This window comes from Benincasa hispida, chromosome 9 (genome assembly GCF_027475165.1).
Source record: "Benincasa hispida cultivar pf3 chromosome 9, pf3_genome.v1.1, whole genome shotgun sequence".
Classification (NCBI taxonomy): Eukaryota; Viridiplantae; Streptophyta; class Magnoliopsida; order Cucurbitales; family Cucurbitaceae; genus Benincasa; species Benincasa hispida.
In genome coordinates, this window is record NC_143486.1 from 87965358 (window position 1) to 87989736 (window position 24379).

Sequence of the window (24379 nt, forward strand, 5' to 3'; positions counted from 1 at the left end):
TGAGATATTAATGATTTTTGTTCCTATCTTAACCATAAAAGTATTTTTGATTTTTTTTTCTAAAATTATAGATATTTTTTACACTTTTTGAAAATTTACAAATATTTTTTAAACAAAACTTTCCCATTTTTTAACTTTTTCAAAAGTTTGTCAAACATTTTTTATAATTTAGGTAAAAGAAAAAAAGTAATTTATGGAGCATGGGTCCCACATGGAAAATAGAAAATAAAAATATCAGGGTTGGGTTCATGCATCCGCCTGTTCAACCGCCCTTCTCTTCTTGGCAGCCCAATGAGAAAAAGAAGAAAAGGAGAAGTAGTTTACAATTTTAATTTCCGGAACAAAAGTAATAATAATTTATTTCATTATTAATTTTTCTGTCCGAAGTCCAAATAAATTGTACAGATCATGGCGGGATTCAATTCTCAGCAATGAACAATCCCACCATTTCATCTTATTAGTTCTTCCTCTTCTTCGTTCCCCCACTTTTTCTCAATCTGCCGCTTTCTTCACTGCCCATTGCAGGTGAGTTTCGGTCTTGATTTTTTTTGCTCTCAACTCCTTCTTCCTTCAAAATTTCCTTTGTTTACTTGAAGTCTTCTTCTTCTCAATGTATTAAGTTCTAATGAACCCAAATCTTAAGGATTTTAGTTTATCATCTGTGTGTCTGACTGAACAGTCCTGAGAAATTGAGTTTCTCTTCCTTCTAATTTTAGTAGTTTTGCATTTTTCTACAATTTCTATTTTGGGGTTGAATGACCTTTATATATATTTATATATTACAAAAAGAAGAAAAAAAAAAACGGAGATGACTACTTGTTGTTCGGATTTTTTTCGAAGCCGTAATCGCGTAGTCGATGTTGCCCTCCGATTTTAACTCGTGGGTTTCGATCTCTGCTTTATAATGCTGTGTACTGCTTAAGAAAAATCTTGGATCCAGGGGCGTGAGAAGATTCAGATGGGAGGAATTTAGATTTTAAAGAATATTTTATCCACATTTTATTCGATGGGGATAGAGATCAAAGTCTATAATTGATAAGTTTTTCGTTGTTGACCGATTTTGAAATAGGCGTTAGACCTCATAGATATACGACGAACCATCGTTAGATCCTGAAACATTATATGTGTTTAACAGATTGGGAAGTTTTATAATTGTATTGTGGGATTGGGCCACACGAGTTTTTCCGTCGATCAGTGGGGTGAGCTCAAGAACATGGTTATACAAAGAAATTGTTGTAGAAAATATCAAGAAATAATTATAGTTGTGCCCTGATCAATGCACAAATCCAGAAGTTGGTGGATAATGACTTTTGAATGATATTTAATATTAAAATGAAGTTAGCTGGGTTTACAGAATTAAAATACAAATGTTGTGTATCTTTAACTGGTTGGCGTTTGGTACAGGATAATCTCATCTTAGATTCTTGATCTGATTAATTTTTTAATGAAATTTTGATATTTGTTCAGCCACGGAACTTTAAACTGAAAATATTTGTAACATTTCTTTTCTTGATTTTCTTGGCCTCCTACTTGTTTTGTGCAGTGTTTCTTTTCTTAGAGAAAGAAACTTAATGGAAGGTTGATTACATTGCCATTGGATATGGATATTGGATTTTTTTATTAAAACTTGAAATGGTTTGTCTGCCATACTCTGGACTGACAATTGACAATTGTAATGTTCTTGAGATAATTACTCAACTTTGATTTTTGTTTTGCTTTAAATCCTATTGTTTGTTCATCCTTTTGAGAAAGTTTTGGGATTGCAACAGATTATTACTCTGAACCCTGCCTCCATAATGATGAGGCAATTGCAGATTTGGTTGTTTTCTTTAGCTGTGAGCAAATTCAGTTTCTCCCAGGTGTGTGGTTTGACAGCGTAATGCATCTTTTCCAATTATTAACAAAGCTATATGGTACCTGGAAGGTATTATAAAATGAAGCCGCAAGCAGTTTATGATGTTGAACTTGTCAGTTCTACTCAGAGTATAAAACATGAATTTTGGCCTTTAGATCCAATCGATCCGGTTCAATCAAAGTTCCCATGCTGTTTGGTTTGGACACCTCTTCCTGTTGTCTCTTGGTTGGCACCTTTCATTGGCCATGTGGGGATTTGTAGGGAGGATGGAGTCATTTTAGATTTCGCAGGATCAAATTTTGTGAATACCAATGATTTTGCATTTGGTTCTGTTGCAAGATACCATCAACTCGACCGAGAGAAAGTAAGTTCATAGTAATCAGTTTACATAAATATTTCATGAAATTTACTGCCATGTTTCCTAACAAGAAAGCATGTAGATTGAAATGCATAAATTTCACTTAGAAAGTTCAATGAAACTAATGTGCGTTTCTTGCTGAAACCATATACTGTCTTCTTTCATGGATGGTTATCATACTCTCTCTTACTAGTTCTTTTCTCTACACACAGTGTAAAATTCTTTGATGGACCATTAACAGTGTATTGGAAACTTGATGTTTTCTGCAGTGTTGTTTCCCTACGAGCTTAGCTGCACATCAATGTAAGCAGGGCTACCAGCATTCACAGTATGGAACTGCCATTACCTGGGATGATGGCCTACTATCAAGTACGCGGTATTTCGAGCATAAATCATACAACCTTTTTACGTGCAACTGCCATTCCTTTATTGCCAATTGTCTGAACCGTCTTTGTTACGATGGATCGATGAGTTGGAACATGATAAATGTAGCAGCTCTAATTCTGTTCAAGGGGCATTGGGTTAATGGCATGTCCATTATAAGATCATTCCTTCCCTTTATACTGGTGGTCTGCCTGGGCATTGCCATGGTGGGATGGCCCTTCTTGATTGGTCTGTTATCGCTTTCTCTTCTTTTGGTTGGTTGGTTTGTTCTGGGTACTTATTGTATAAAAAGCCTGTTGGAATGCTAGATTTGGTTGAACATTTGTGGTTGAGAATCACTGAGTGATGGTTCTGTATCCATTCTTGCTTGCAACTTAAAAGAGAGAATGTTTGTTCATATTGTTGAACTTTGGACTTCAACGGTTGAGTTTCATATAATGTATAGAAAGATACTATTTTGATTATTTTTAAAGCAGCATTGATTTTGTGAAATGTGGCCTCTGGCTGATAGCATTTTTTTCTGTTTAGTTTTCTTTTTGTGGGGTTTATTCTCAATTTTTCTATTATAATTTTCACTTATCTCAAAAATAAAGAATAAAAAATTTAATGATTATCAAATTGGACCTATTTATTTTAGAGAATTGAGAATATTTTGTTAGGGCTCTCCTCTCTCTTATTGGCGCTCCTCATTCCTCTTTTGCACTTGCATTACTCAATTATTATTTTTTTTATTTTTTATGCTCGTACTCTCATTCCACCAATCTAATATGATAGTGGTGTTCTTCATTTCTCTCTTACATTTGCATATATTCAAACAATCTAATATGACAATCTAACATATTAGTGCCCTCACATGTTAAGGGTGCTCTTCATTTCTTCCTAGCGCTCTTTGTTCTTCATTATTCCCTTGCACTTGCATTCGCATTCAAATAATCTATTTGTAGTTCTCACAAGTTAGGATTCTTTTCTTACTCTCTTGCGGTCACACTCATTTTCCCTCCTTCACTTGTGCTCCTCTTCACTCTCTCCTTGTGCTTGTTGTTCTTAATCTTTATTAATGATGTGCGTGGTGCAATCTAGTGCTATGACAATATACTTTATTAGTAGTGCAATCTAGTGCTATGACAAATACTTTATTAAAAATTTGTGGTAAATACCGTAATGAATTTAAAATCCGAGTGATCATTATAAACGACCATCTAGCGGATATTCAATTTCCCATCCATTGGTTGCTCCACTGAAAAAGAGTTGCTTGAATAAATTTTAGCTAGAAATGATTACAAGTACATGAACAAAAATAACCGTATGTTGTCAAAAGCAGTACAAGTGCGTTGTCCATGGTCTCACGGCAACAAATCACTGATAACCGTCCGATTGGTCATCGGCGAAAATGTCTTATCCTTCAGACCGATTGAACATCCTTCTGAGCTGATTCTCTCTCGAAAATTCCAAACAAAATCCTGTGTCCGAATGGACCCAATCTATACTTCGTTTGATCAAATCCAAGTTATTGATCCCGAGGCATACGGATTCACCGCCCCAGAATCCCAACTCTAACCGACTCAGCCACGAACTTACGCAGCTGATCATTTACTCCTTTTCAGTTGTGGCCACAATCGAGCTCTCTCGGCCATACTTCCGTTTTGTTTTCTGCTATTCCAATTTCTTCACTCGGGGCATGTCCTCTTCGCTGTCTCCGAATGCGAACGATGGGGAAACTGTTCGAAGGGACCGAATTCTCTCCAGCAAGTTGTATTTTGATGTTCCTTCTTCAAAGGTACTGGAGTAATTTTTGGTTAATCTCGGTGTGCATGTAAGCTTATTCCAGGTGTCGCCTGCACTCATGTGTATTTCTGGATTCTGGTGAAAACAGGTTCCGGTGATATATTCGTCATCGTACGACATCTCATTTCTTGGAATAGAGAAGTTGTAAGTAACTGACGCTTTATTTTTTTCTATTTTAGTTTAGTTCAGATTGTTTAAAACTCATTCATCGTGACGTTTGATTGATAGTTAGATATTTTTTGTTTGTTCATCTCTTTACTGCTTTGTTTGTGTTCTCAATCATGCGATATTCAGGATTCATGGGGGTCTTGTTAAGTTTTCTTCACAATTCTAAAATTCTATCTTTTTAAGTTGGTAAGTTTTAACTTGGAAATCCTGTCTGTAGGCATCCATTTGATTCGAAGAAATGGGGTCGTGTATGCCAATTCCTTATTGCCGCTGGAGTTTTAAGGAAAGATCAAATCATTGAGCCTTTCGAAGCTAAGAAGAATGATCTTCTTGTGGTGTGTTTTTAGATTCCACTTTTTCTTTTAACTTTATATGCACGTGCTATGAGTAGTTTGGTACATTCGCGCTCTCCCTCTGTCTTTTTCTCCATGAATTATCAAATTGCAAAGATCACGAACCTGTAGTGCAACTGCTTATTTGAAGTATAATTGAAAAGGCATATCTTTCTAATTATTATTCATGTGAGAAGACTAAACTAATTCACGAATTTTGGTAATTGGACAATGAAACATGTTCTCACTGGTAATATTTGACCAGGTTCATTCCGAATCATATTTGGATAGTCTGAAGAACAGTTCAAATGTTGCTAAGATTATTGAGGTATTTCGGCATATCCTCTGGCTTTGTGAGTCATCTTGTTGCTCTTGTGGTATAATTTGGCTTTGTTAACCATTATCCGCCATGAAGGTAACTAGTTACTTGTTTCTTCTTGGGAGTGAGACTTCAGTCTATGCTAAGGTACGGGTCATAGGCATACTTGTTTAGAATTTTAAGTTGAAGTCCCTTTTCCAAAGACATGGTGAGAATTGTAATATATGAAAGCCTCAGATGTTTCATTTTTAAAAGGTTGAATATGCATTGAGTCGAATTATTTTTCCCTTTCCTAGATTCAATTGCTGGTTGTAGTCTTTTCAATTTTGATAGATCTGAACTACTACAATATAGGTTCCTCCTGTTGCATTGTTTCCTCATTGTGTTGTTGAGGAGAAAGTTCAACGTCCATTCCGTAACCAGGTGAATTATATGGTTCATCTCAAATTATTTCCTCTCCCTTCTTTCATGTCAAATTTGAAATGGGTTGTAATTGCTGTATGCTGCTGCAGGTTGGAGGGAGCATATTAGCTGGAAAAGTAGCAAAAGAGAGAGGATGGGCCATCAATGTAGGAGGTGGTTTTCACCATTGTTCTGCAGAACAAGGAGGGGGATTTTGTGTGTATGCAGATATTTCTCTGTGTATACATTATGCCTTTGTTCAGCTAAATATATCGAGGTATACTGTGCATAAACTTGCACCATGATGACCTAAAGCAACTCATACAGTGCTGAGTTTTGTTGCATAGCATGTAATTGTGGTAATTAAGCATTATGATCCTAGTGATATTCAACATTTGCAGGGTAATGATTGTTGATCTTGATGCCCATCAAGGAAATGGCCATGAAATGGATTTTGCCTATGATAGTATGGCAATTTATTTTTCGAGTAATAGCTTTTAATTGGCTCTCTTTGGGAATCCTAATGGTTTTATCTATACTAGCAGGACGAGTATATATTCTTGATATGTTCAATCCTGGAATATATCCATTTGTAAGTTGCTCTGATATTCCATACACCGTCTCTGGATGAAATTATTGATTCTGCTGTTTTCTGTTTGCCCTCTTGTTAGTTTTTTCTTAAGTGCTTCCAATTTTATATTTTCATCTCATTTTCAAAGTCCCTAGTTCCATTTTAATCGAGCATTGAAGTTCTGTTTGACTCTGTGTGTGTGTGTGTGTGTGTATGTGTGCGTATGTCAGGATCATGAGGCTAGAAGATGCATTGATCAGAAAGTTGAAGTAGTTGTAAGTAAAGCTTGTTATGGAAATATATTCTATTTGTTTCTCATGTTTCCTGCTTGTTTCATGGATTCATTTTCTCATGCAGAGTGGGACCACAACAAGTGAATACTTGAAGAAATTAGATGAAGCACTCGAGGTTGGGTAGCTTTCCTTAAATTCATTTTTTAATCTAATTGTTTATCATGTACCTATGTTTCTTTGTTACATCTTCTCACATTGAATGTTCGGTTTATCATTGCTAAAAAATATATTACTTCATTGGACAAATTATTGAAACTTCTCCTAGCCTTTTACCCTTTGAGGGTTTCAAGTTTTATGCAACATAATCTTCTACTCTTCCACTCTGCATCTGGTTTATAACATTTGCCTATGTTGGAAAATGAGCAATTTAATTGTTTACCAACTCTCTGCTAATTTTCACCATGTTAATGGTAGGTTGCTGCCACTTCGTACGATCCAGAATTAATTGTTTACAATGCTGGGACTGATATTCTAGATGGAGATCCTCTGGGCTTGTTAAAGGTAACTGTGTCCCCCAAATTGGTTCCACAAGAATTTGATTTATCTTGCTCCCTTTCTAGTTAGGGTAAAAAGTTTGTCGGTTGTCATGTTGGACATATACACTAATTTGCAGATTAGTGCTGAGGGAATAGCTAAGAGAGATGAAAAGGTTTTCAGATTTGCTCGTGCGAGGAACGTTCCCATTGTGATGCTGACATCCGGTCCTTTCCCTGAACATGTCAATGAAGTTTATTGAATATGCACCTTTTGTATTATGCTTGACCCTTCTCTCTTGTAAAATATAAAAATTATACTCGTCCATCCGTTTTATTTAATACTATCTTTTAACTCTTTGATCAAGTGGTAAAATATCTTATTGGAGCCTATTTAATTTCATTTTTAAATAATTATTACATACCTTTTTTATTTAGAAGGCCTCTTATCAAAACGAATTTCCATCTTTCTCATTTTCACTCAACTTTGATTCTTAATATTGTAAGGTATGTTTATCCATCAGCATTGAAGTTAATTTCATCATTGTACCGTTTTTTGCAACTCTGAAATCATAACTTGGGTGGTATCTTGAGATTTAAATGACTAAGAGTTTGAGTATAACATTTATATCAACGAAAATTATTTTCTTGCCAACTATAAAATCTTGGTGGTATGAAACTTTATATCGATAATGGTAAAAGAGTATTCTCATGAAGAAAAGTTCTTGTCGATGGGGAAAAAAAGTCGTGGAAAATCTGTAAAGATAAGAAGTTTGTACCCAAAACCTTGAGTGGTAGGAAATAGAAGCATTATGATATGATTAGAGATTGCTCAAATAACAGGTTACTTTTGCCATTTCATAGCACCTCAGTCGATCAACTTTATCTTTTGCCATTTGATTTTTTGCTGACTGCATTGTTAGTCTACTGGAGTAATGTTTATTAACCGATAATTTTTAAATTTCACTTTCAGGCGGTTACATGAAATCTAGCGCTAAAGTCATTGCTGATTCAATCGAAAATCTCTCGAAGCAAAGTTTAATTGATACAGAAAGCTCTCCAGGCAGAACCTAGTCACCAAGTGAGCTACTTTGTTTTCCTGTCTTATTAAGTCTGTAGCATGAACCATTTGGCACGCCTTTTCTGTAATCACATGTCTTGTATGAATATGTATAAAGTTTGGAGCAGAACTGTGTTCCAGAAATATATATATATATATATGTCCTCCCATGAAAGGAGATATTATTGTGGCTTGTACTTTGGTAATTATTTGTTAAAAACTGAAGCCTCTGCAAAACAATCAGTAATCAAAAGAATTGAGACAGAACACACAATCTTATGGTAGTTCAATCAAATAAAAGGTTACATCCACTCACACTTTCAAGTCTCATTCTGATTTTCACAGTAGATATACAAGAAATTTAGAGGCACTCTCTTAAGGAGCTAGAGCTAGCAAAATTAGCGTTCTGTATTCCTAGCATACTTAAGACAATCGTCTTCCCCAATCACTCAGTGATACAAGAGCGATAAACAAAGAGCTCTAAAACCTCACATTGAACAAAACCTCTGTTCATCTCTCACACCCACTCATCTCAAATCCACGGATCTTCAATTCTCCATCATTCGGTTCTCAAACGGTCATCATAAAGCACGTATTGGTAGAGAAAATATCACTTACCTATTTTGATAGTCCCATGTGAATAATGTTTAAACATCAGCTCCATAATGTCAGCTTGTCAAAGACTGGACTACAAGGTTGCCTGGTCACCAAAAGTTTGACTCTAGTCATTAAAATTCCAACAGTGGTTAGGAATGATCACAAGGACAGGAACATAGATAAACCCTTTGATTAGAGAACCTGACAACAGTTGTACTGTTCTTTCAAACTCTCTTTGCCTTTGGTTATCTGGAATGGAAATTGGATGTGAATAACAGAATAAGAGTTTGGTCAGTATCACCTCAACATCATTAATTGAGCATAAATATAAATTGGCTTAAAAATCTGCCTCTTTAAAATCATGGAAATTGACAAATCAAATCGTTTGAATTTCTTGAACTTTTAAGATAATGTGATATTGAACTAAACAATCTAACAGGTGTTTTGTTGATTTTCTTAATACAAATACGCATCAAGTGACTGTTGGAGGTCAATGACTTTTTTCTTTGTTTAATACTGTTTAGATCATCTAAGTTCTTATGATCTATGTTTAGAGGATTTCTGGTTAGCATGTAAGATAATAGAAGATAAATTTCATAACATTAGAGTAGTCACTATGTGTTGGTCTTGTGGTACGAAGATAGGTAAAAAAAAAAAAAAAAAGAAATGTTAGGAAACTTCGTGCAAACGGGTTTGAACTCAAAGATATCTGTTTAAGATATTAAAATTTTATGAATCTTCTTCTTTGTTGGATTAGATCATTCCTTGACTAACTGATTATTTACGATGAGGATTTATTTCAAGACAATGACTTGAAGTTTTTTTTTTTTGGTGTGGAACTGTGTAGTACAATCAGATATTATATGTTTCGTGAAATTAAATCTTTTGAAGAGTGAAACTTTAAACAACCTGTAAAATGAAGAGTTTTCTCGTGAGATGAGTTTGATATATCAATTTAAAGACGAAAAGAGAAAGAAGAAAAGAAAAAACTCTAGCGGTGAGCCAGATATCCTTTGACAAGTATGAAAAGAAACTGAAGGAAATCAGTGTGCTAGAGGTTGAGGCTGAATATAATAATAGGGTAAAAGGGTAAAGGGTAGGATGGGTGAAATCCAAGGCAAGTCGACGGGAAAACCCAAGTCCTAGTGGGATGAGTGAGGACAAAAGCAGCATTGAGTTTGATTGGAGGCAGAGAAAGGCAGACATTATAAGCCCGAGATTGATGTCTCATCCCCAATGGCTTATGTAAGCACCGACACTAACACCAACACCAAGCCCTTTCCTTTTTACTCCTTCGTCCAATGCCTCTTCTCAACTCCCACCAACTCCAACTCTTTTCTTCACTCTTGGGTTTCCTCCAGACTGTCCCTTGACCCCACTTTCCCATTTTTCTATCTAATAATCCCCAACACACAAAATCTTAAAACACAATTGTAATCAAACCTACTTGAGAATGAGATATGTTAGAATAAGAAACTAAGCTTTGTTCTTGTAAAACTGTTATGGTCAAAGTCATCAAGCCCCGGCTGTGTTTTGAGACTGAACCAGAAGTTTCTGGATTACAAACCACACCATGTTTAAAGCTGTCTCTTATCTTTTTCTTCTTCTTTTTGATTGATACAAGAAACCAAGTGCTGGATGATCAATTTAAACCATTATCAGTATCCTCTATCATATCAAACATCTAACTTTATTAATAGTCATTTTAAATCTCATTGTATTTATATTCTTTCTATCCTTTTCTTTTCTTGTTTATTTTTTGAGGTTAAAGTGTGAGGAATCCTGCAAAGAGGAGTTAAGATCACGCAGGAGTTTGTTATACATTTCACATGATCCACGAATCTCCAGCTTTGCCTTTCCAACGTTTACCACTGCTCCTTTTACATTTTAGCCCTTCCTCTTTCTCTCTCTTTTTATGATTTTTATGAAATTATGCAATTTTTGTCTGAAAAGTCTGAATCCACACAGCTGTGTTTGAATTGTGTATCACAATAGGTTTATATAGTATAATTTTTATATGCAAGTTTGTGAGATTAACAGGCTCAATTTCATTATTCGAGACTATATAGAAAAATCTTATTTTTGAGCCAGATGTCTTTAGGGCATTGAAAAATGGGAGCTTTTATGAGGCATAGCATTTATAATCTGCAGAAAATTGTGAACTTTTTTGATCCCCCACATGACAGCTAGCTAGGTAGATGTGTGCAGCAAAGTTGAATAAATCGTTATGAAGATTTGATTGATAAATAACAATGGTTGTGTTATGTTGGGGGTCAAAACCCAAATATGAGTTGTGTTATTGTTATTGTTGCTGCTGTTGCTGCTGCTACTACCTCGGTAAGACCCAAATTTAAATGACTCTTAGTCTTGTCTTACTCATTAAAACATACAAAGTTGCTTGTCTAAGCAGCCTCTTTCATGAATATGTCTCAGGTTCGTTGAATCGCCATCAAATACAAACACTCAGTTTGTACGTTATGATAATCATAACTAATTAGCTAATCATGTAAAAAAAAACATTACTTACACAAATTAAGAATCCTTTTTTTTTTTTGTATAATTTAAATGTAACATCATGATGTTTTGATTAGAGAGAAATGGAAAAAAATAATAATAATAATTCATATATCCTAACGAATGGACTAATCAACAATACATATATTGGATTCTAGAAAAATTAATTTTAATTTTAGCTCAAGGTTTAGAAGAGTTGAGAGTAGAATTAGAATTTAAGTTGATAAAGATTGACATTAGTTCTTAAAAAAAGATTGACATTGACATTAGTTTTTTAAAAAAAGATTGACCTTAGTTCAACTTGCACTATCTCATTGTTTCAACCAATTCTCTCCCCTAATATAAATATTTGGATATGAGTTCCATGGTATTTTATATATCTATATTATTATTACTAATGAATTGAACAAGAAAATGATCCTATTGGAGACTCAATTGTCACTCAAACCTAACAGTTATTTTGCATTCATAGTCAATGGATTATAATATTATTAGCACAACCATATGCATTAATATATTTATAACTTCCATTATTCTTTTATAGCATTATATAAACATCTCTTAAGCTATTGACTAATTCTACAATAGAGGCAAGTAAACTCTGATATCAACAAACTTTACCAACAACCTTGAAAAGAGATTTAACTTCTAGACCAATTTAGGGTATGTTAAATGATTTTCTAAATGTTCAGAAACAATTTTTTTTTCTTTTATTTTTTTTTTCTTTTTTATTTTTTTGGCTTTAAAAACATCTTTGTAAGCATTTAGAAAGTGGATTCAAAGTAGTTCGAGGTTAGTTTTTTGTTTTGTTTTTTTTTAAGAAAATGGATGAAGTGGCATATTATAGCCTACTTAATATTGAGAACTCTCGTTATAATGGTTAAGGTTTCAATTATTATAACTTACACTTAGTTATAATATAACTATTTAAAAACCTTCAATGTCTACGATGTATACTATTTTGTAATCATCATCTCTCCTTATTTGTAATTTAGACTAAAATAGTATATATTTCAAACACAGACTATTATAGCCTATAATTTAAACTATTATAATCCATATTATTATAACAACTAATTCAGTTCTCCATACAGTCAGAAGTCAACTTAAGGAAAAAGAAATTTTTTATTTTTAAAAAAATTGAGTAGAATAATAAAAATAAGGGGAAATGCCAAGGGCAGAGTTGTCCAAATAAAAAGAAAGTGGGTCCCGCATGCATCTAGTTGTTTGATGTGTGTTTGTGTCCTGGTTTAGGAGAGATTATATATAGAGATCCATTCGCATTGCATTCAGATCCCAAAAAATTGCCGTTGTTGTTTGTACGTCATTGAAATGGTTAGAGAAAGATTAGAAATAGAATAGATGTAAAATTGATGTGATCAATGGCGGCGAAGAAAACGTCACTGGTACAAGGACTAGAGGCAGAGGAATACCAAGAACTTGAACCCCTCATTCAAACTTACCACAAATTTGAAGCTTCTCCTAACACCACCACTTCCCTCATTACCCAACGCATCGATGCTCCTCTCGACGCTGTCTGGCCCTTTGTTCGCAGCTTTGATAATCCCCAAAAGTATAAACACTTCATCAAAAGTTGCAATATGTCGGGTACGTTTTTTTTAAACTTTCACGACTTTTCAAGTGCTTAAAAATATACATTTTTTTTTTAATTTTCTTATAAAGCACTTAAGTATATACATTTCAAATATACCTAAGTGCTCTTCATCTTATCAAATTTTTTGTTTATTTTGCTTCAAAACTTAACCAAGGGAATGCCCAAATTAGGTCATAATTTACAAGAATGGTAAGAATGTTTATTTCTATATCGTGTTTAAATCATCCTCCCAACATTGAATTTAATATTTCAAAATTAATTTAGATTCTATATTCTTAAAATTTATGATTGTTTTTTTTTAATTAAGATTTTTTTCTAGCCAATTTTAAAAATATTTTTTTTTTTCAGAAAACGTTTTTTTTTTAAACTTGGTTTATTTTTTTGAAAACATTATTAAATCATACTTACTCAAAAGCTCTTGAAACAAGATTTTCATACCGTTTATATTAATTACTATTAAATCATAGACTTACTCAAAAGCTTTGAAAAAAGTGATTATAATTATTTCAAAATCGTGATAAATTTATTGTTGTGTTTTAAACAGCAGGGGATGGCGGGGTCGGAAGCATCAGAGAGGTGACGGTGGTCTCCGGCCTACCGGCATCGACAAGCACAGAAAGGCTAGAAATTTTGGACGATGAGAAGCATATTTTAAGCTTCAGGGTGGTCGGAGGAGAGCACCGGCTGAACAACTACCGATCAGTGACGTCGGTGAACGAGTTCAACAAAGACGGCAAAGTTTACACAGTCGTTTTGGAGTCGTACATCGTCGACATACCGGAAGGGAACACCGGCGAGGACACCAAAATGTTTGTCGACACCGTCATCAAATTGAATCTTCAAAAACTTGCGGGAGTTGCCACAGCCTCTCTGCATGAACATGAATAGGAGTGGCGGCGGCGGATACTCTGCCGACGGTTGATGGGACTGGACTTTTTTATTAAAAAAAAATGTTTGTATGATGATTAGTGGTGGGGCGGTATGTTTTTTGCAAGTTGAATTTGATTTTTAGCTTGTTCTAATTTATTGGGTCGGCCGATAATGGATTGGTTGGGAGAATTATAAGAGATGATATGATTCAGATTATAATATATATTTTCGACAAATATTGTCTTAATTGACGTTTCAATAAAAGCTTTGATGGGTTTTTTTTTTCTTTCTTTATTTTTTATTTTTTTTTCCTTCTAAATCTTATTGTGGGAAACTTTTAAATAATCAACTTCAATTTCATAATTTTTACTTTGAAAATGAGGATTTCAAAGTTAATTTCATTATCGGTTTAAAGCATATATCCTCTTCGATTAAGAAATCGAGATTTTTTAACTTTACATATGAAGCTAAAAAAATATACATTTTTTTATATACAACCTCAAATAGTATAGAGTCAGATTTGTTGTTAGATGAGATTAATTGAATGAGTATATTGCCTAGAATAATACAAATTTGCATAGAAATATTATTAATTTTATCATGAGTGTGTTATTTATAATATATGGTTTTTTCTCCATATTGGATTTTCTTGATTTTCAGATTTATATCTGGAAATATATTGAAACAAAATGTTGAGTCAATTAGCTAACTACATTTAATGGCTTATTAAATAAAAGTAAAATCTAGTTGGGATATATTTATATATGTATATAGTTCGGGTTAAATAGAATTAAATGTGTGATAATAAATATAGTATGGATCCTTTCCATAAGGCAAAAGCAATGTACTAAAGATGCTTTTCACATGCAATTGCGCACTTTGATAATCATCACAAGTTCATTATTGGATTATTTGCTTATTAAGGGAAATTATTTTCTTGTTCTTATCATAAGATTGTGTCACTTGAAAAACAATCCATAGTTGACTTTTTTCAACCACCCCTTTTTAATTATTTTGATGGTTTCTCTCCTCCTAATAAAGATGTATTATTGTTCTGGACTTTGATTCTTATATTTATGTGTATTTATTTACCCACACGTTCTAATGAGAAAGCACTTTTGAAAGAAAATAATATATACGTTTTTGTTCTGAAATTACTTTAAAAAGCGTACATTGAAATTTTTTTTAAAAAAAAAATCATTTTTTTAAAAATACTATTTGTGAATCCCTAAGTTTTGGATTTTCAATGACAGAGACTGGAAGATAAAAGAATCGTGGGGATTGCTTGTGAGCAAACCATAGGAAACATGTGACCTTTGAACTTCATTATTAAAAACTTACATAAAAATATTATCTTTTCAGTTCATGAGCTAAGGTATCACAAAAAGCCTTTTGAGTCCTCAGACTCTTTTTTGTCAAATTTGAAGTTGCATTTAATTTTTCAAGTTCTTCGTTTGCCTTTCTTTTTCAATGAGTCGATCCACCTGAAAGTACTTGTCAACTCACTTACCTGATAATCTCTTGCTCCTACGTCATGTTGATCTCAAAAAGGAAAGAAAAGAAGAGGGTTCTTCAACACCATATGTATAATGGCAAATCTTCCATCGTTTACAACCTACCTACTGGCCTTGCCTTGGATATCATCTGATCAAATCTATATGTAAAAGTTTACACAATCGATTTGACGAATCTAAACTCAAGACCGTATTGCCTGACAAAATGAAAATGTAAAAAGCCGAGAGGCTGGCTGCAGAGAGCAGGCACAAAATTCCTCCATAGTATAATAGATTTTGTTACAGACAATGTCTATTTTATATATTATATATATAACTTCAGGGTAGCGTCAGTGAAGGGATGGATTCCTAAATCAAACCAGTGGCAAAGATTTCTCTCTGAGTGGATTGTCATGGAGATGTTGCCTAAGGAACTTTACCCTCATGTCCCCTTTGTCATTCATGCATTCCTTCCTTTTTCTTCCATTTTCAAACCCATTTCCATTTAAGGTGATGGATGTTGCTTGTACTGCTGCTGTAGCCATTGAATCAACCATGTCAAAGTCACCAACAGAGGCATCCTCATCCATCACATTTGTGGCATTGTTAAAGAAATTAACATCTAGGTTCTTGCCATCTGAAATTTTTGCTGGTTGTAGAAACTCAGCTCCTGACTTGCAAATGATTTCTCTGGCTCTGAGCTTGGAGTTCAAATGGTCGAACACTCTCACCCCTTGATCTTCTAATACCAGAAGCCATTCTGAAGTTAAATCAATTAACCGTTAGCCATCACAAAATAACATCACACATATATAGGGAAAAATTTTTCTAATGTTCTTATAGTATATACTTCCTATATTTATATTATGATTTTTCCTCTCATAAAGAGTTATTTAATGTTGTTGGACCTCACATCATTCTTAAAATGATGGAAATTTTTTCTTACATATTGGCAGATAATGCCCAGCCAAGTTCCAATGTCGTCCCAGCAAACACAACATGACTCACAATATACATGGATTACAATCAATTCTTTATGAAAGTTCAAAACATAACAATTGTGTTGACAACGTTAATGTGACCTTGGTGTTCTTCAAACTATATCTTCATTATCATTAAGAGAAGCACGTGAAAATTGTCATCACATTAGAAAAAATTATTGTCATAGAATCACAAGTCAATGTACATGTTTAGAAACTAACCAATAAGAGCCGTGGGTGTGGAGATGTTTGGTTGACTCATCCTCTCGCTGAAGCCTGGCTGGTTTCTGATCCAATTGATCAACTGAGAGGGCCAACAAGAATTGCGGAAGGCATTTATGTAGGACATAGCCTTAGTCAGATTTCCAGTGTCTCTGCACCAATCAGAATGTGCACATTGTAAATTTCTACTGCATTACATCACATGTATTGCTAAGTTCAGATTAAGAATTCAGATACTATAGCTAACGTCTAGGATTTGTTATACCTAAAGGATCGAATACCATTATCAGCAACAAATAACCAATTCAAACAAATAGTTCTTAAATCGGCAACAGGTCGTTCAGTTCCAAATTGAAGTTTAAGGAATGGGTACTCTGGTATCATCGCAGCATCATATAATACTTCTCGCAGAAGAACTTCATCTGCAGAACCCTACAGAAGAAACAGTTCAATAAAATCAAAGCTTTATTCCCTTTACCACATCAAGATGAATAAGCAATATTACTTCCAAAGATGTATCTGATCAAGCTTAAGCCACCATGGGCGTGTATGGTGTATCTGATGGATAGTAGCAGAGTTGCAGAACCTCAAACTACATCTCATAAGGGAAAGCCATCAATCTAGAAGTAGGAATACTACTGCCTCAAATAATTATACTACAAACATGGTACACAACAATATAAAAGAAGAAAATACTGACCAACAAATAGGTAGTTGGCAAAACTGACTGCAGCAGCATCCTGAGGAAAATATCTGATATGCACCAACAGATTTCAGATTACAAGCACCCAGAGTCATTGATAATAGGAGAAAAGATCGGATGCAATTAGAGCACAGCTAAGAAAAGGCTTGGTCATCCAGATATGTAGAGGGAATACGAACAAGAGAAGCCCTGAAAACATAATGAACGTGCACGCAAAAGCCATTGGAATTTTTATTTTATACCTCACATACAAGAGAGATACTACTTTCAGAATTATATTTGTTTGTGAACATAGCACAATCGGTTCAATTATATGATTCCCAAGAGAGAATATGTTCCTGCCATCCCTGTTCTTCACTTCTAGCAATGTTTACAGATTGCACTTCATGCCTAGTTTGCATGCATCCAATATGTCCACTGAAGTATATATGGTGGATAATTGAACAGAGCATCCAGTTAATGTATACCAAAATCAAAGCAGATAAACTGAAGATACTTATACTAGATAGAGAATGATACGATCTCCTCAGTTGTCTGATGATGGAATTAGATTTCTGTGTTGTGTCTATGTGAAGGTCAAAAGAGAGGCTACTAAGTACTTAACATGCTTTACTAAACAAATATAAGAGGTCCGAGGAACAAATTGTAGAAAATCCAGGTTATCTAACAGTCTCGTGACTTTAAAAGAATGAATATCAACATCAAATCTTACCATAGAAGTGACAGCTACGAAACCCAGCAATCATTTGGACCGCCCGGCTGTGGAGTTCATTTTGCAGTTCTACCATTGACATCCGAGAGGAAAATTTCAAGCACAGCCTAAACAAAAAGGCTTCAAACATAACGATCCCAGCAAAGTAGCCCACCCCACCGTTGATACTGATACCTTGACAAATTTCATGGCTAACAAGAGGGAGAAACCCCTTCAAATCTTCTCCAGGTTTGTCCACCATCCAGACACGGGCCAAATCCAGAAAATAAGGACCAAACCCCAAGGAACAACCGTCCTCCTCGGACTCTTGACCACAGCAAATACTGATATAACTAACAACCCCGTCGATCAAATTCTCAGCCTCTTCCTTGGACGTTTTCTTCTCGACAACTAAATCAAACAGACAGTAAACAACCGGGGCCAGCACCGCGATTCTTTTCGAGGCACAGGACGACGCCGTGCAAGAAACAAGAAGTTGGAATAAATCCTTAACTGCCAGCAGCTTCTCCGAAGAACCTCTAGCTGCGGATTTAGCGGTGTGAAACGTCAAAGCAGAGTAAAACCAGACAACGGCCACCGGTGGGTCGGGCAAATTTCTGAGCAAACGAGAGAAAATGGGAATGAAACTAGAGAAATCAGTAACCCCTTTTCGATATTCATCGAAAAACCGTTCGATTGATTCTGAAAGCATTAACCCATAAGGGTCAAGCTGGTTTGGAAGTAGAAGGAGCTGCGATCGGCTTTCATTCATTTTGAAATAACAGAATGAAATGGAAGTTGTATCTGAGAGGTGGGTTTTTGGAGCAGTGAAAGAGGATTTGGTAGTGAAGAAGAATGGCGAAAGACGTGGAGAGCTGTATACAGTAGAAGAGTATTGAAACCCTAGATACTCGGGTTTTGAATAAACCTTCGGAAAAGGAGGGAAAATGGTATCATCATTTTGAATTCGCAACGAATTAAAAATAATATTAGCAAAATTAAACAAATCTTCCCTCCATTCCTTTCTAATCACACTATCAATCTTAATTTTTACCTACTAATCATTTCATTGATGTAACATTGGGTTCTCCATTATCGTCTTCTACAATTGGTTTTGTCTAAATACCAATCCACAAAGCTTGCTTCCATTAAATCTCATAATATCATTCATAACCATAAACCAGAAAACGAAAAAAATATTTGAAGCAAAACGTTAATGGCGAAAGCTGACAAATTGCTTTTTCATCAAAAGATTTTCTTATCAAGCCAACTAATCATCGGTTAGAAACTGACATAAATTTCAAAATAATTGGATATAATCTTGTTGCCTAATTATCCGTACAATAGACCTTTTTTTTTTTTGTCCTTTTCTGAAAATGACATTTAGAATGGAGATTTAAATTTTTGAACTCTTGTTTGTTTTAATTCTAATCATCTAGTTAAAAAGAGATGAGGAGATGTAAAATCACTCAGAACAAATGTCTCATCGATTATCTAACATATTCAACGTATATTTGTTACTCTCTCTTTTGTACATACACATCATGTGTTCGATATGATTATAATCACAACTATCTTAAGTTATATTAATGCTCGATAAAAGTCAAGATAAATAAGTAATTTGAAGTGATTGAAAATAATAACATTAGAAAGAACACAAGATTTTGGATGAAAGAATCTTCGACTATTAATAATAAAAAATAATAATGATGGGCTGTTAAGATAAATTAAAGAGAGCACGTGAAACAACGTACGTTTAAAAAAAAATACTAAACATTAACAAATAATCAACAGAAATTATCCATCTACCCCTCTAAACTTTAGTAAGGTGTATTAATTAAAATTTTAGACAAATAATTGTATTGGTTTAAATCATAATATTTTATAAGTAAATGAATTTACACCTTTCAATATTGATTCATAAAATTATCACATAATTAATTTTAAAAACTCATATTAATAAAATTATCTATTTAACTACAACATTATCTGTCTACTATTACATTATACATCTAAAAGAAGTTTTAAAACAGAATTCATATTACTGACAGTATAAATTGATTTCTTTCACCAGAATTAATAAAAAGATTGTTGATAGAAAGCCATTTTAGACTATAAATTGTAGAAGGAATTAGGAAATTAAGGAAATGAAATTTGGAAGGAGAAGTTGAATGGCATTATCAATAAATCAAAAGATATCAAACTGAGTTGAAAATCTCAGAAGTCTGAGTAAACTCCAAAGTTGAAAAGAGACATAATTCTTTATCATGAACAGGCTCCAGATAACATGGGGAGATTAACAGGAAAAAAGGAAAGAAAAAAAATATCATCAAGGAGGATCAGTCATGGGGTCTTATTTAAACATCACTCATAATCTTCTATTACATTTCCACAAACATCGTAATACATCTTATTATAGTCTGAAGCATCCACCAACGACCAATACCTGAGTTGGATGGATGGTCTCACTTGGTCCACCACTGGAGGAAATCTTTGCGTCTGTTGATCTTCTTTTGCAACTGAAGAATTCCATAAAGTAATGCCTCAGCAGTTGGAGGGCAACCAGGAACGTAGATATCAACAGGGACAATCCGATCACAACCCCGAACAACCGAGTATGAGTAGTGATAGTATCCACCACCATTTGCGCAGCTTCCCATGGATATAACCCATCGTGGTTCTGGCATTTGATCATAAACCCTGCAGAGAACAAATATTCAGCATAGCTTTGGGCGTGTGAAATGATTCGTCAAATACCATAAGAGGAAGTTACAGAGTTCAGCTATAAAACCCAAATTGGACTATTTAGAACTTCAGACAGACAAAAAGTTCTCAACCTAGTTCAGAGGATTCCATAATCTCCTTTGTCGTAAAAGGGATGTCAGAACCAAGATGGACTACAAGTAATCCTCACCATTCTTATTTGTGACCTGGATTCTATGTACAGAAACATAAAAGGATCAAACACGCAGCCAGACTGACAAGGGCTGATTGTTCATCTCCCAATCGATGGATAAGCTCACTTTCATTGTTGTTATCATAGATATCGTTAATCCCACAACACAGCCTCATAAAGTTGAGAACTAAGGCCTAGCAATAAAAGCTTGTGATTTAGTTAATGTCCGACAGGTCCTAAGTAAAATTTGTATGAATCCAAGGCCTTTACCACCATGGTTAATTGGTCATCCTTGGGGTTAAAAGGCACAATTTTTGTTGAAGAACCATACATATTACAGAAACAATATACTATGTACAGTCATTCTTCAAGTTTCATTGAAAAGAATGAATAAATCAGGTGGTGTTCTAACCTATTTATATGACTAAATTGGTCTTCAATGTAACAATCAAGGGATTCCCTAAACTTAGAAGAAAATCAAAACTCGGATATAGTAGCATTTTCAACAAAGATACTGGTTCACTAACCACCAGCAGGAAGTTTGAGTTTCAAGCTTGAGGTATGGAGCATTCAGGTTGAACATTGATGGGACTCTTAAACAAAGAAAAAATCGCCATAGCAGCAACAGTCATTAACATTGACACATAAATACAAATAAGAGATGGTGGTTGTATTTGACCTCAGTATACCTACCACATTGCAGATATGTGGAAACATTCCTTTCCCAATAATAATCTGTCAAAAAGTTTAATGCATTTGATAAGAAAACAGGTTTTGATTTGCTTCTATAGCATCCATTAGGCATTTCCCAAATGAGTCAGTCAAATATTTGAAACTCAAATACCATGTACACACTTCAAGATTTTTTATTTGGATTTTAGTCTATATCGCATTTCTCAAATTCATGCACCAATATCCCATTCGCTGAGATATTTTTAGGAAATAGCTTAATATCCTGAAAAAACAACGTTACTAGCCACTACACCCCTCCTAGGTATAAAGAGTTATTTTGAGAGAAGAAAACATGAGAGCCTTATTTCATTCAAAATAAAGGACTTCCTAATCTACCGCAATTACAAGCAATACCACCATATAAATGAGACCAAAAGTTCAAAGAAATTTGCATATCATTGTGACTCACATTCTTATATCATTATTCTTTTCTATAAGAAAATTCTCATGTATAGAATTTAGAGATCCCTTGGTCACATTAAAACTTCATTTTTACCCATTAAGATTAAACAGTAAGATCTCCAACGTGAGGGTACATCTAAATTGGTGTATTCCTCTAGGTCTAGGCTTTAGTTCCATTTTCCTCAATAAACAGAAATTCATACATAGAAGCCTAGTGCAAGCTACTTTATAAAATTCAATTTTTTATTTCTATATTTCAACAAGTGTCTTGGCTAGCTTGGACACACCTTAACTGTTATTGTGTGAGAATCACTTGATCCTATTACATTTAGAAACCAAGAAAAACTAAATATATTAAATCATACGTAGATTGCCACAATAACTTGTACTCATCCCTTCTAAATCGTATATTATTTACATTTGGCCTTACTGACAATTAGATCAACCCACCAAAGATCATTTTGGTTAAGCATTATTTGTGCTATTTTGTGGAAGATTTGGATCAAAGACATTCTAGAATCTTCCAGGATAAGAGCAAGACAACTAAGGATATTGTTGATACTTTCATTCATAATGCTTTTTTTGGTGCAAAGATTTACCCGCTATATAGTCATAGTTTTTCTTTCCTCAATGCAAATTGGAAACACCTTTTGTATGCCCTTTGAATGGGTTCTTTTTGTATACCCTAAGAATGGGCTCCTATTCTACCTTTGGATATCATGGGGTCTATCCTCTTCCAATAGTACAGTAACTTCTCAATCGGTTAATCTACAAACTTAAAAGTGTGCATTTAATATATAGTGCTACTACGCCAGCTGACTTCACCTCCAATGTGTTCTTAGCTAGCATAAACGCCTCATTCATATAATTCCATGGACCTAATGTAACTTCTTAATCTACAAACTCAAAAGTGTTCATTTAATTTATAGTGCTACCACGCAACTGACTTCATCTCCAATGTGTTCTTAGCTAGCGTGAACGCCTCTTATCCACATCATATAATTCCATGGACCTAATGAAAAAGTACTAAAATAATATAACCAAAAATGTGGATAGATGAAACACAATTTCAAAAACTAAAGTTGGACAGTGGAAAAGGAAATTATCTTGTGGCTAATAAACAGCATGTATAAAAACCAGAACTAAGATTAGAAAAGAATGGCAAAGAATTTCTTTTCCAGTTGACCTTATTAAGAAGTTAGCTACTTATGTGAAATGACTCCAGAAATTCTTGTCAGACTTTCAAAGACGCCACATGCATACTTTCTTGACATATTTCAGAATTAGGAAGTCTTACTATGATGCACATTTCAAATTCATAGATTAACAAAATAAGGAGAAGGGACATCTTCAAAACAAACAAAATAGTCACATTCTTCATTAACACATTAACCACTCGGACATATAAAGAACAGATATAAACAGATGGCTTATTGTCCGAGAAATCATGATTACTCAACCCAAAGAGCATGCATTCTTCACACATCATGCCAAGATGATGAAGCGAAAAAACTTTGTACAAGAACTAGTTTGATGATTACTTCATAAATTTTCCTTGTAAACCATGGAAGTCATGCGATGAGTGAAAATTCATGAAGATATATAACATGAATGTAGAGGTAAACAAAAGGAATTAAAGAGATAAATTTCTCAATTTGCATTACACAACTCAATAATCCAACATATCAAAAGTAATCAACCCGTTTTTCAAAATGAAGAAGAGGAACCTCCCCAAAAATCCATCAACATAGAGGCTGAAGCATTTTATTCATGAAAATCAATACGTATAATCGAAATTAGTTTGACCCAAGAAATAATAAAATTCAGTAGATAATTAAAATGGCATAAGCCTTTGACCTTTTAGATAACAAACCATTTTCAGAAAAGATAAACATATTATGAACATTACACACAGGAAGAATATCTTCACAAGTTTAGATGGCCAAAATAGTGCGCACTACGACCTACAGGCCGGGAACAATTGACAAAAAGGAATAACTCCATAACCTAAAAAATTATACAATTTTGAACTTCGATCTCAATATGAAGTTTTCCGTCAATCTAGTAGTTTAGTCAATTATCCAGTCAGGTCCAAGAATTCTGGGATCAACAAATTTCTTGTATTAGAGAGAGAGAGAGAGAGAGAAAACTAACTTGCGAAGAGCTGGGGCCATCTTGTTGGTGAGGGTACCGGCGACAATCATACAATCAGATTGCCTAGGGCTAGGACGGAAGATGACACCGAAGCGATCGAGGTCATAGCGGGCAGCACCAGTGTGCATCATTTCAACGGCGCAACAAGCAAGGCCGAAAGTCATGGGCCAGATAGAACCACGGCGAGCCCAGTTCATAAGGTCATCAACCTTCGAGATGACATACTCAGCCGCCTTCGGAAGACCCGTCGGGGACGAAGCCGAAGGAGGCAGCGGCCTCGTATACGGCGTCGGAGAGGCAGTCGATGAAGAAGACAAAGCCGGAGCTGTGGTATGAAGAGAAAAAGCTCCCCGTGCAGCAAGCAGATGAGGGATGCGAGTGGAAGCTCGGCTCACGGCGGCCATTGCCACGGATCAAGATTCAGAACTTCCGATACAACCGAAATGAACAATTCTAAAATCCGCAAATCGGTATTATTCCTACTTACCGACGTCGTCTGTTGACGTGGCA

General features: G+C 34.6%; 5 protein-coding genes across 23 annotated transcripts; 3 read left to right on the forward strand and 2 right to left on the reverse strand.

Moving 5' to 3' along the window:
- The first annotated feature begins 252 nt into the window (after positions 1-252).
- Positions 253-3089, forward strand: RTE1 (protein REVERSION-TO-ETHYLENE SENSITIVITY-like protein (DUF778)). 2 transcript variants are annotated; one of them, XM_039044044.2, is made up of 3 exons: positions 253-525; positions 1770-2219; positions 2483-3089. In XM_039044044.2, exons 2-3 carry the CDS (start codon positions 1911-1913, stop codon positions 2903-2905), a joined length of 732 nt encoding a protein of 243 aa, XP_038899972.1. In that variant the 5' UTR covers positions 253-525; positions 1770-1910; the 3' UTR covers positions 2906-3089. The 2 variants fall into 2 exon arrangements, with proteins under 2 accessions (XP_038899972.1, XP_038899973.1); XM_039044045.2 differs by having other exon boundaries at positions 393-525; positions 1925-2219.
- Positions 3090-3784: 695 nt separating this feature from the next.
- On the forward strand, positions 3785-10651 carry HDA2 (histone deacetylase 2). 17 transcript variants are annotated; one of them, XR_005484442.2, is made up of 15 exons: positions 3834-4374; positions 4471-4526; positions 4768-4885; positions 5148-5210; positions 5298-5348; positions 5556-5624; positions 5714-5880; positions 6005-6069; positions 6149-6195; positions 6405-6449; positions 6532-6582; positions 6882-6968; positions 7081-7185; positions 7914-8021; positions 10369-10509. XR_005484442.2 is itself a non-coding variant. In XM_090316952.1 (15 exons), the coding sequence occupies exons 1-14, from the start codon at positions 4276-4278 to the stop codon at positions 8012-8014; spliced, it is 1107 nt and encodes a 368-aa protein (XP_090173078.1). In that variant the 5' UTR covers positions 3834-4275; the 3' UTR covers positions 8015-8021; positions 10362-10651. The 17 variants fall into 17 exon arrangements, 11 of the variants coding, with proteins under 11 accessions (XP_038899967.1, XP_090173080.1, XP_090173079.1 ...); XR_005484441.2 differs by having other exon boundaries at positions 10362-10503; XM_090316952.1 differs by having other exon boundaries at positions 7081-7168; positions 10362-10651.
- A 1740-nt stretch (positions 10652-12391) lies between these two features.
- On the forward strand, positions 12392-13878 carry PYL2 (PYR1-like 2). 2 transcript variants are annotated; one of them, XM_039042854.2, is made up of 2 exons: positions 12392-12719; positions 13274-13878. In XM_039042854.2, exons 1-2 carry the CDS (start codon positions 12494-12496, stop codon positions 13612-13614), a joined length of 567 nt encoding a protein of 188 aa, XP_038898782.1. In that variant the 5' UTR covers positions 12392-12493; the 3' UTR covers positions 13615-13878. The 2 variants fall into 2 exon arrangements, with proteins under 2 accessions (XP_038898782.1, XP_038898780.1); XM_039042852.2 differs by having other exon boundaries at positions 12393-12719; positions 13271-13878.
- A 1286-nt stretch (positions 13879-15164) lies between these two features.
- Positions 15165-18779, reverse strand: LOC120084423 (SNF2 domain protein). The gene is made up of 5 exons (XM_039040201.2): positions 17707-18779; positions 16992-17044; positions 16557-16723; positions 16292-16443; positions 15165-15849 (listed from the first exon to the last, which is right to left on the reverse strand). Exons 1-5 carry the CDS (start codon positions 18455-18457, stop codon positions 15464-15466), a joined length of 1509 nt encoding a protein of 502 aa, XP_038896129.1. The 5' UTR covers positions 18458-18779; the 3' UTR covers positions 15165-15463.
- Positions 18780-19838: 1059 nt separating this feature from the next.
- On the reverse strand, positions 19839-24361 carry LOC120085810 (NADH-ubiquinone oxidoreductase 20 kDa subunit). The gene is made up of 2 exons (XM_039042008.2): positions 23870-24361; positions 19839-20385 (listed from the first exon to the last, which is right to left on the reverse strand). The coding sequence occupies exons 1-2, from the start codon at positions 24271-24273 to the stop codon at positions 20151-20153; spliced, it is 639 nt and encodes a 212-aa protein (XP_038897936.1). The 5' UTR covers positions 24274-24361; the 3' UTR covers positions 19839-20150.
- Between the last annotated feature and the right edge of the window lie 18 nt (positions 24362-24379).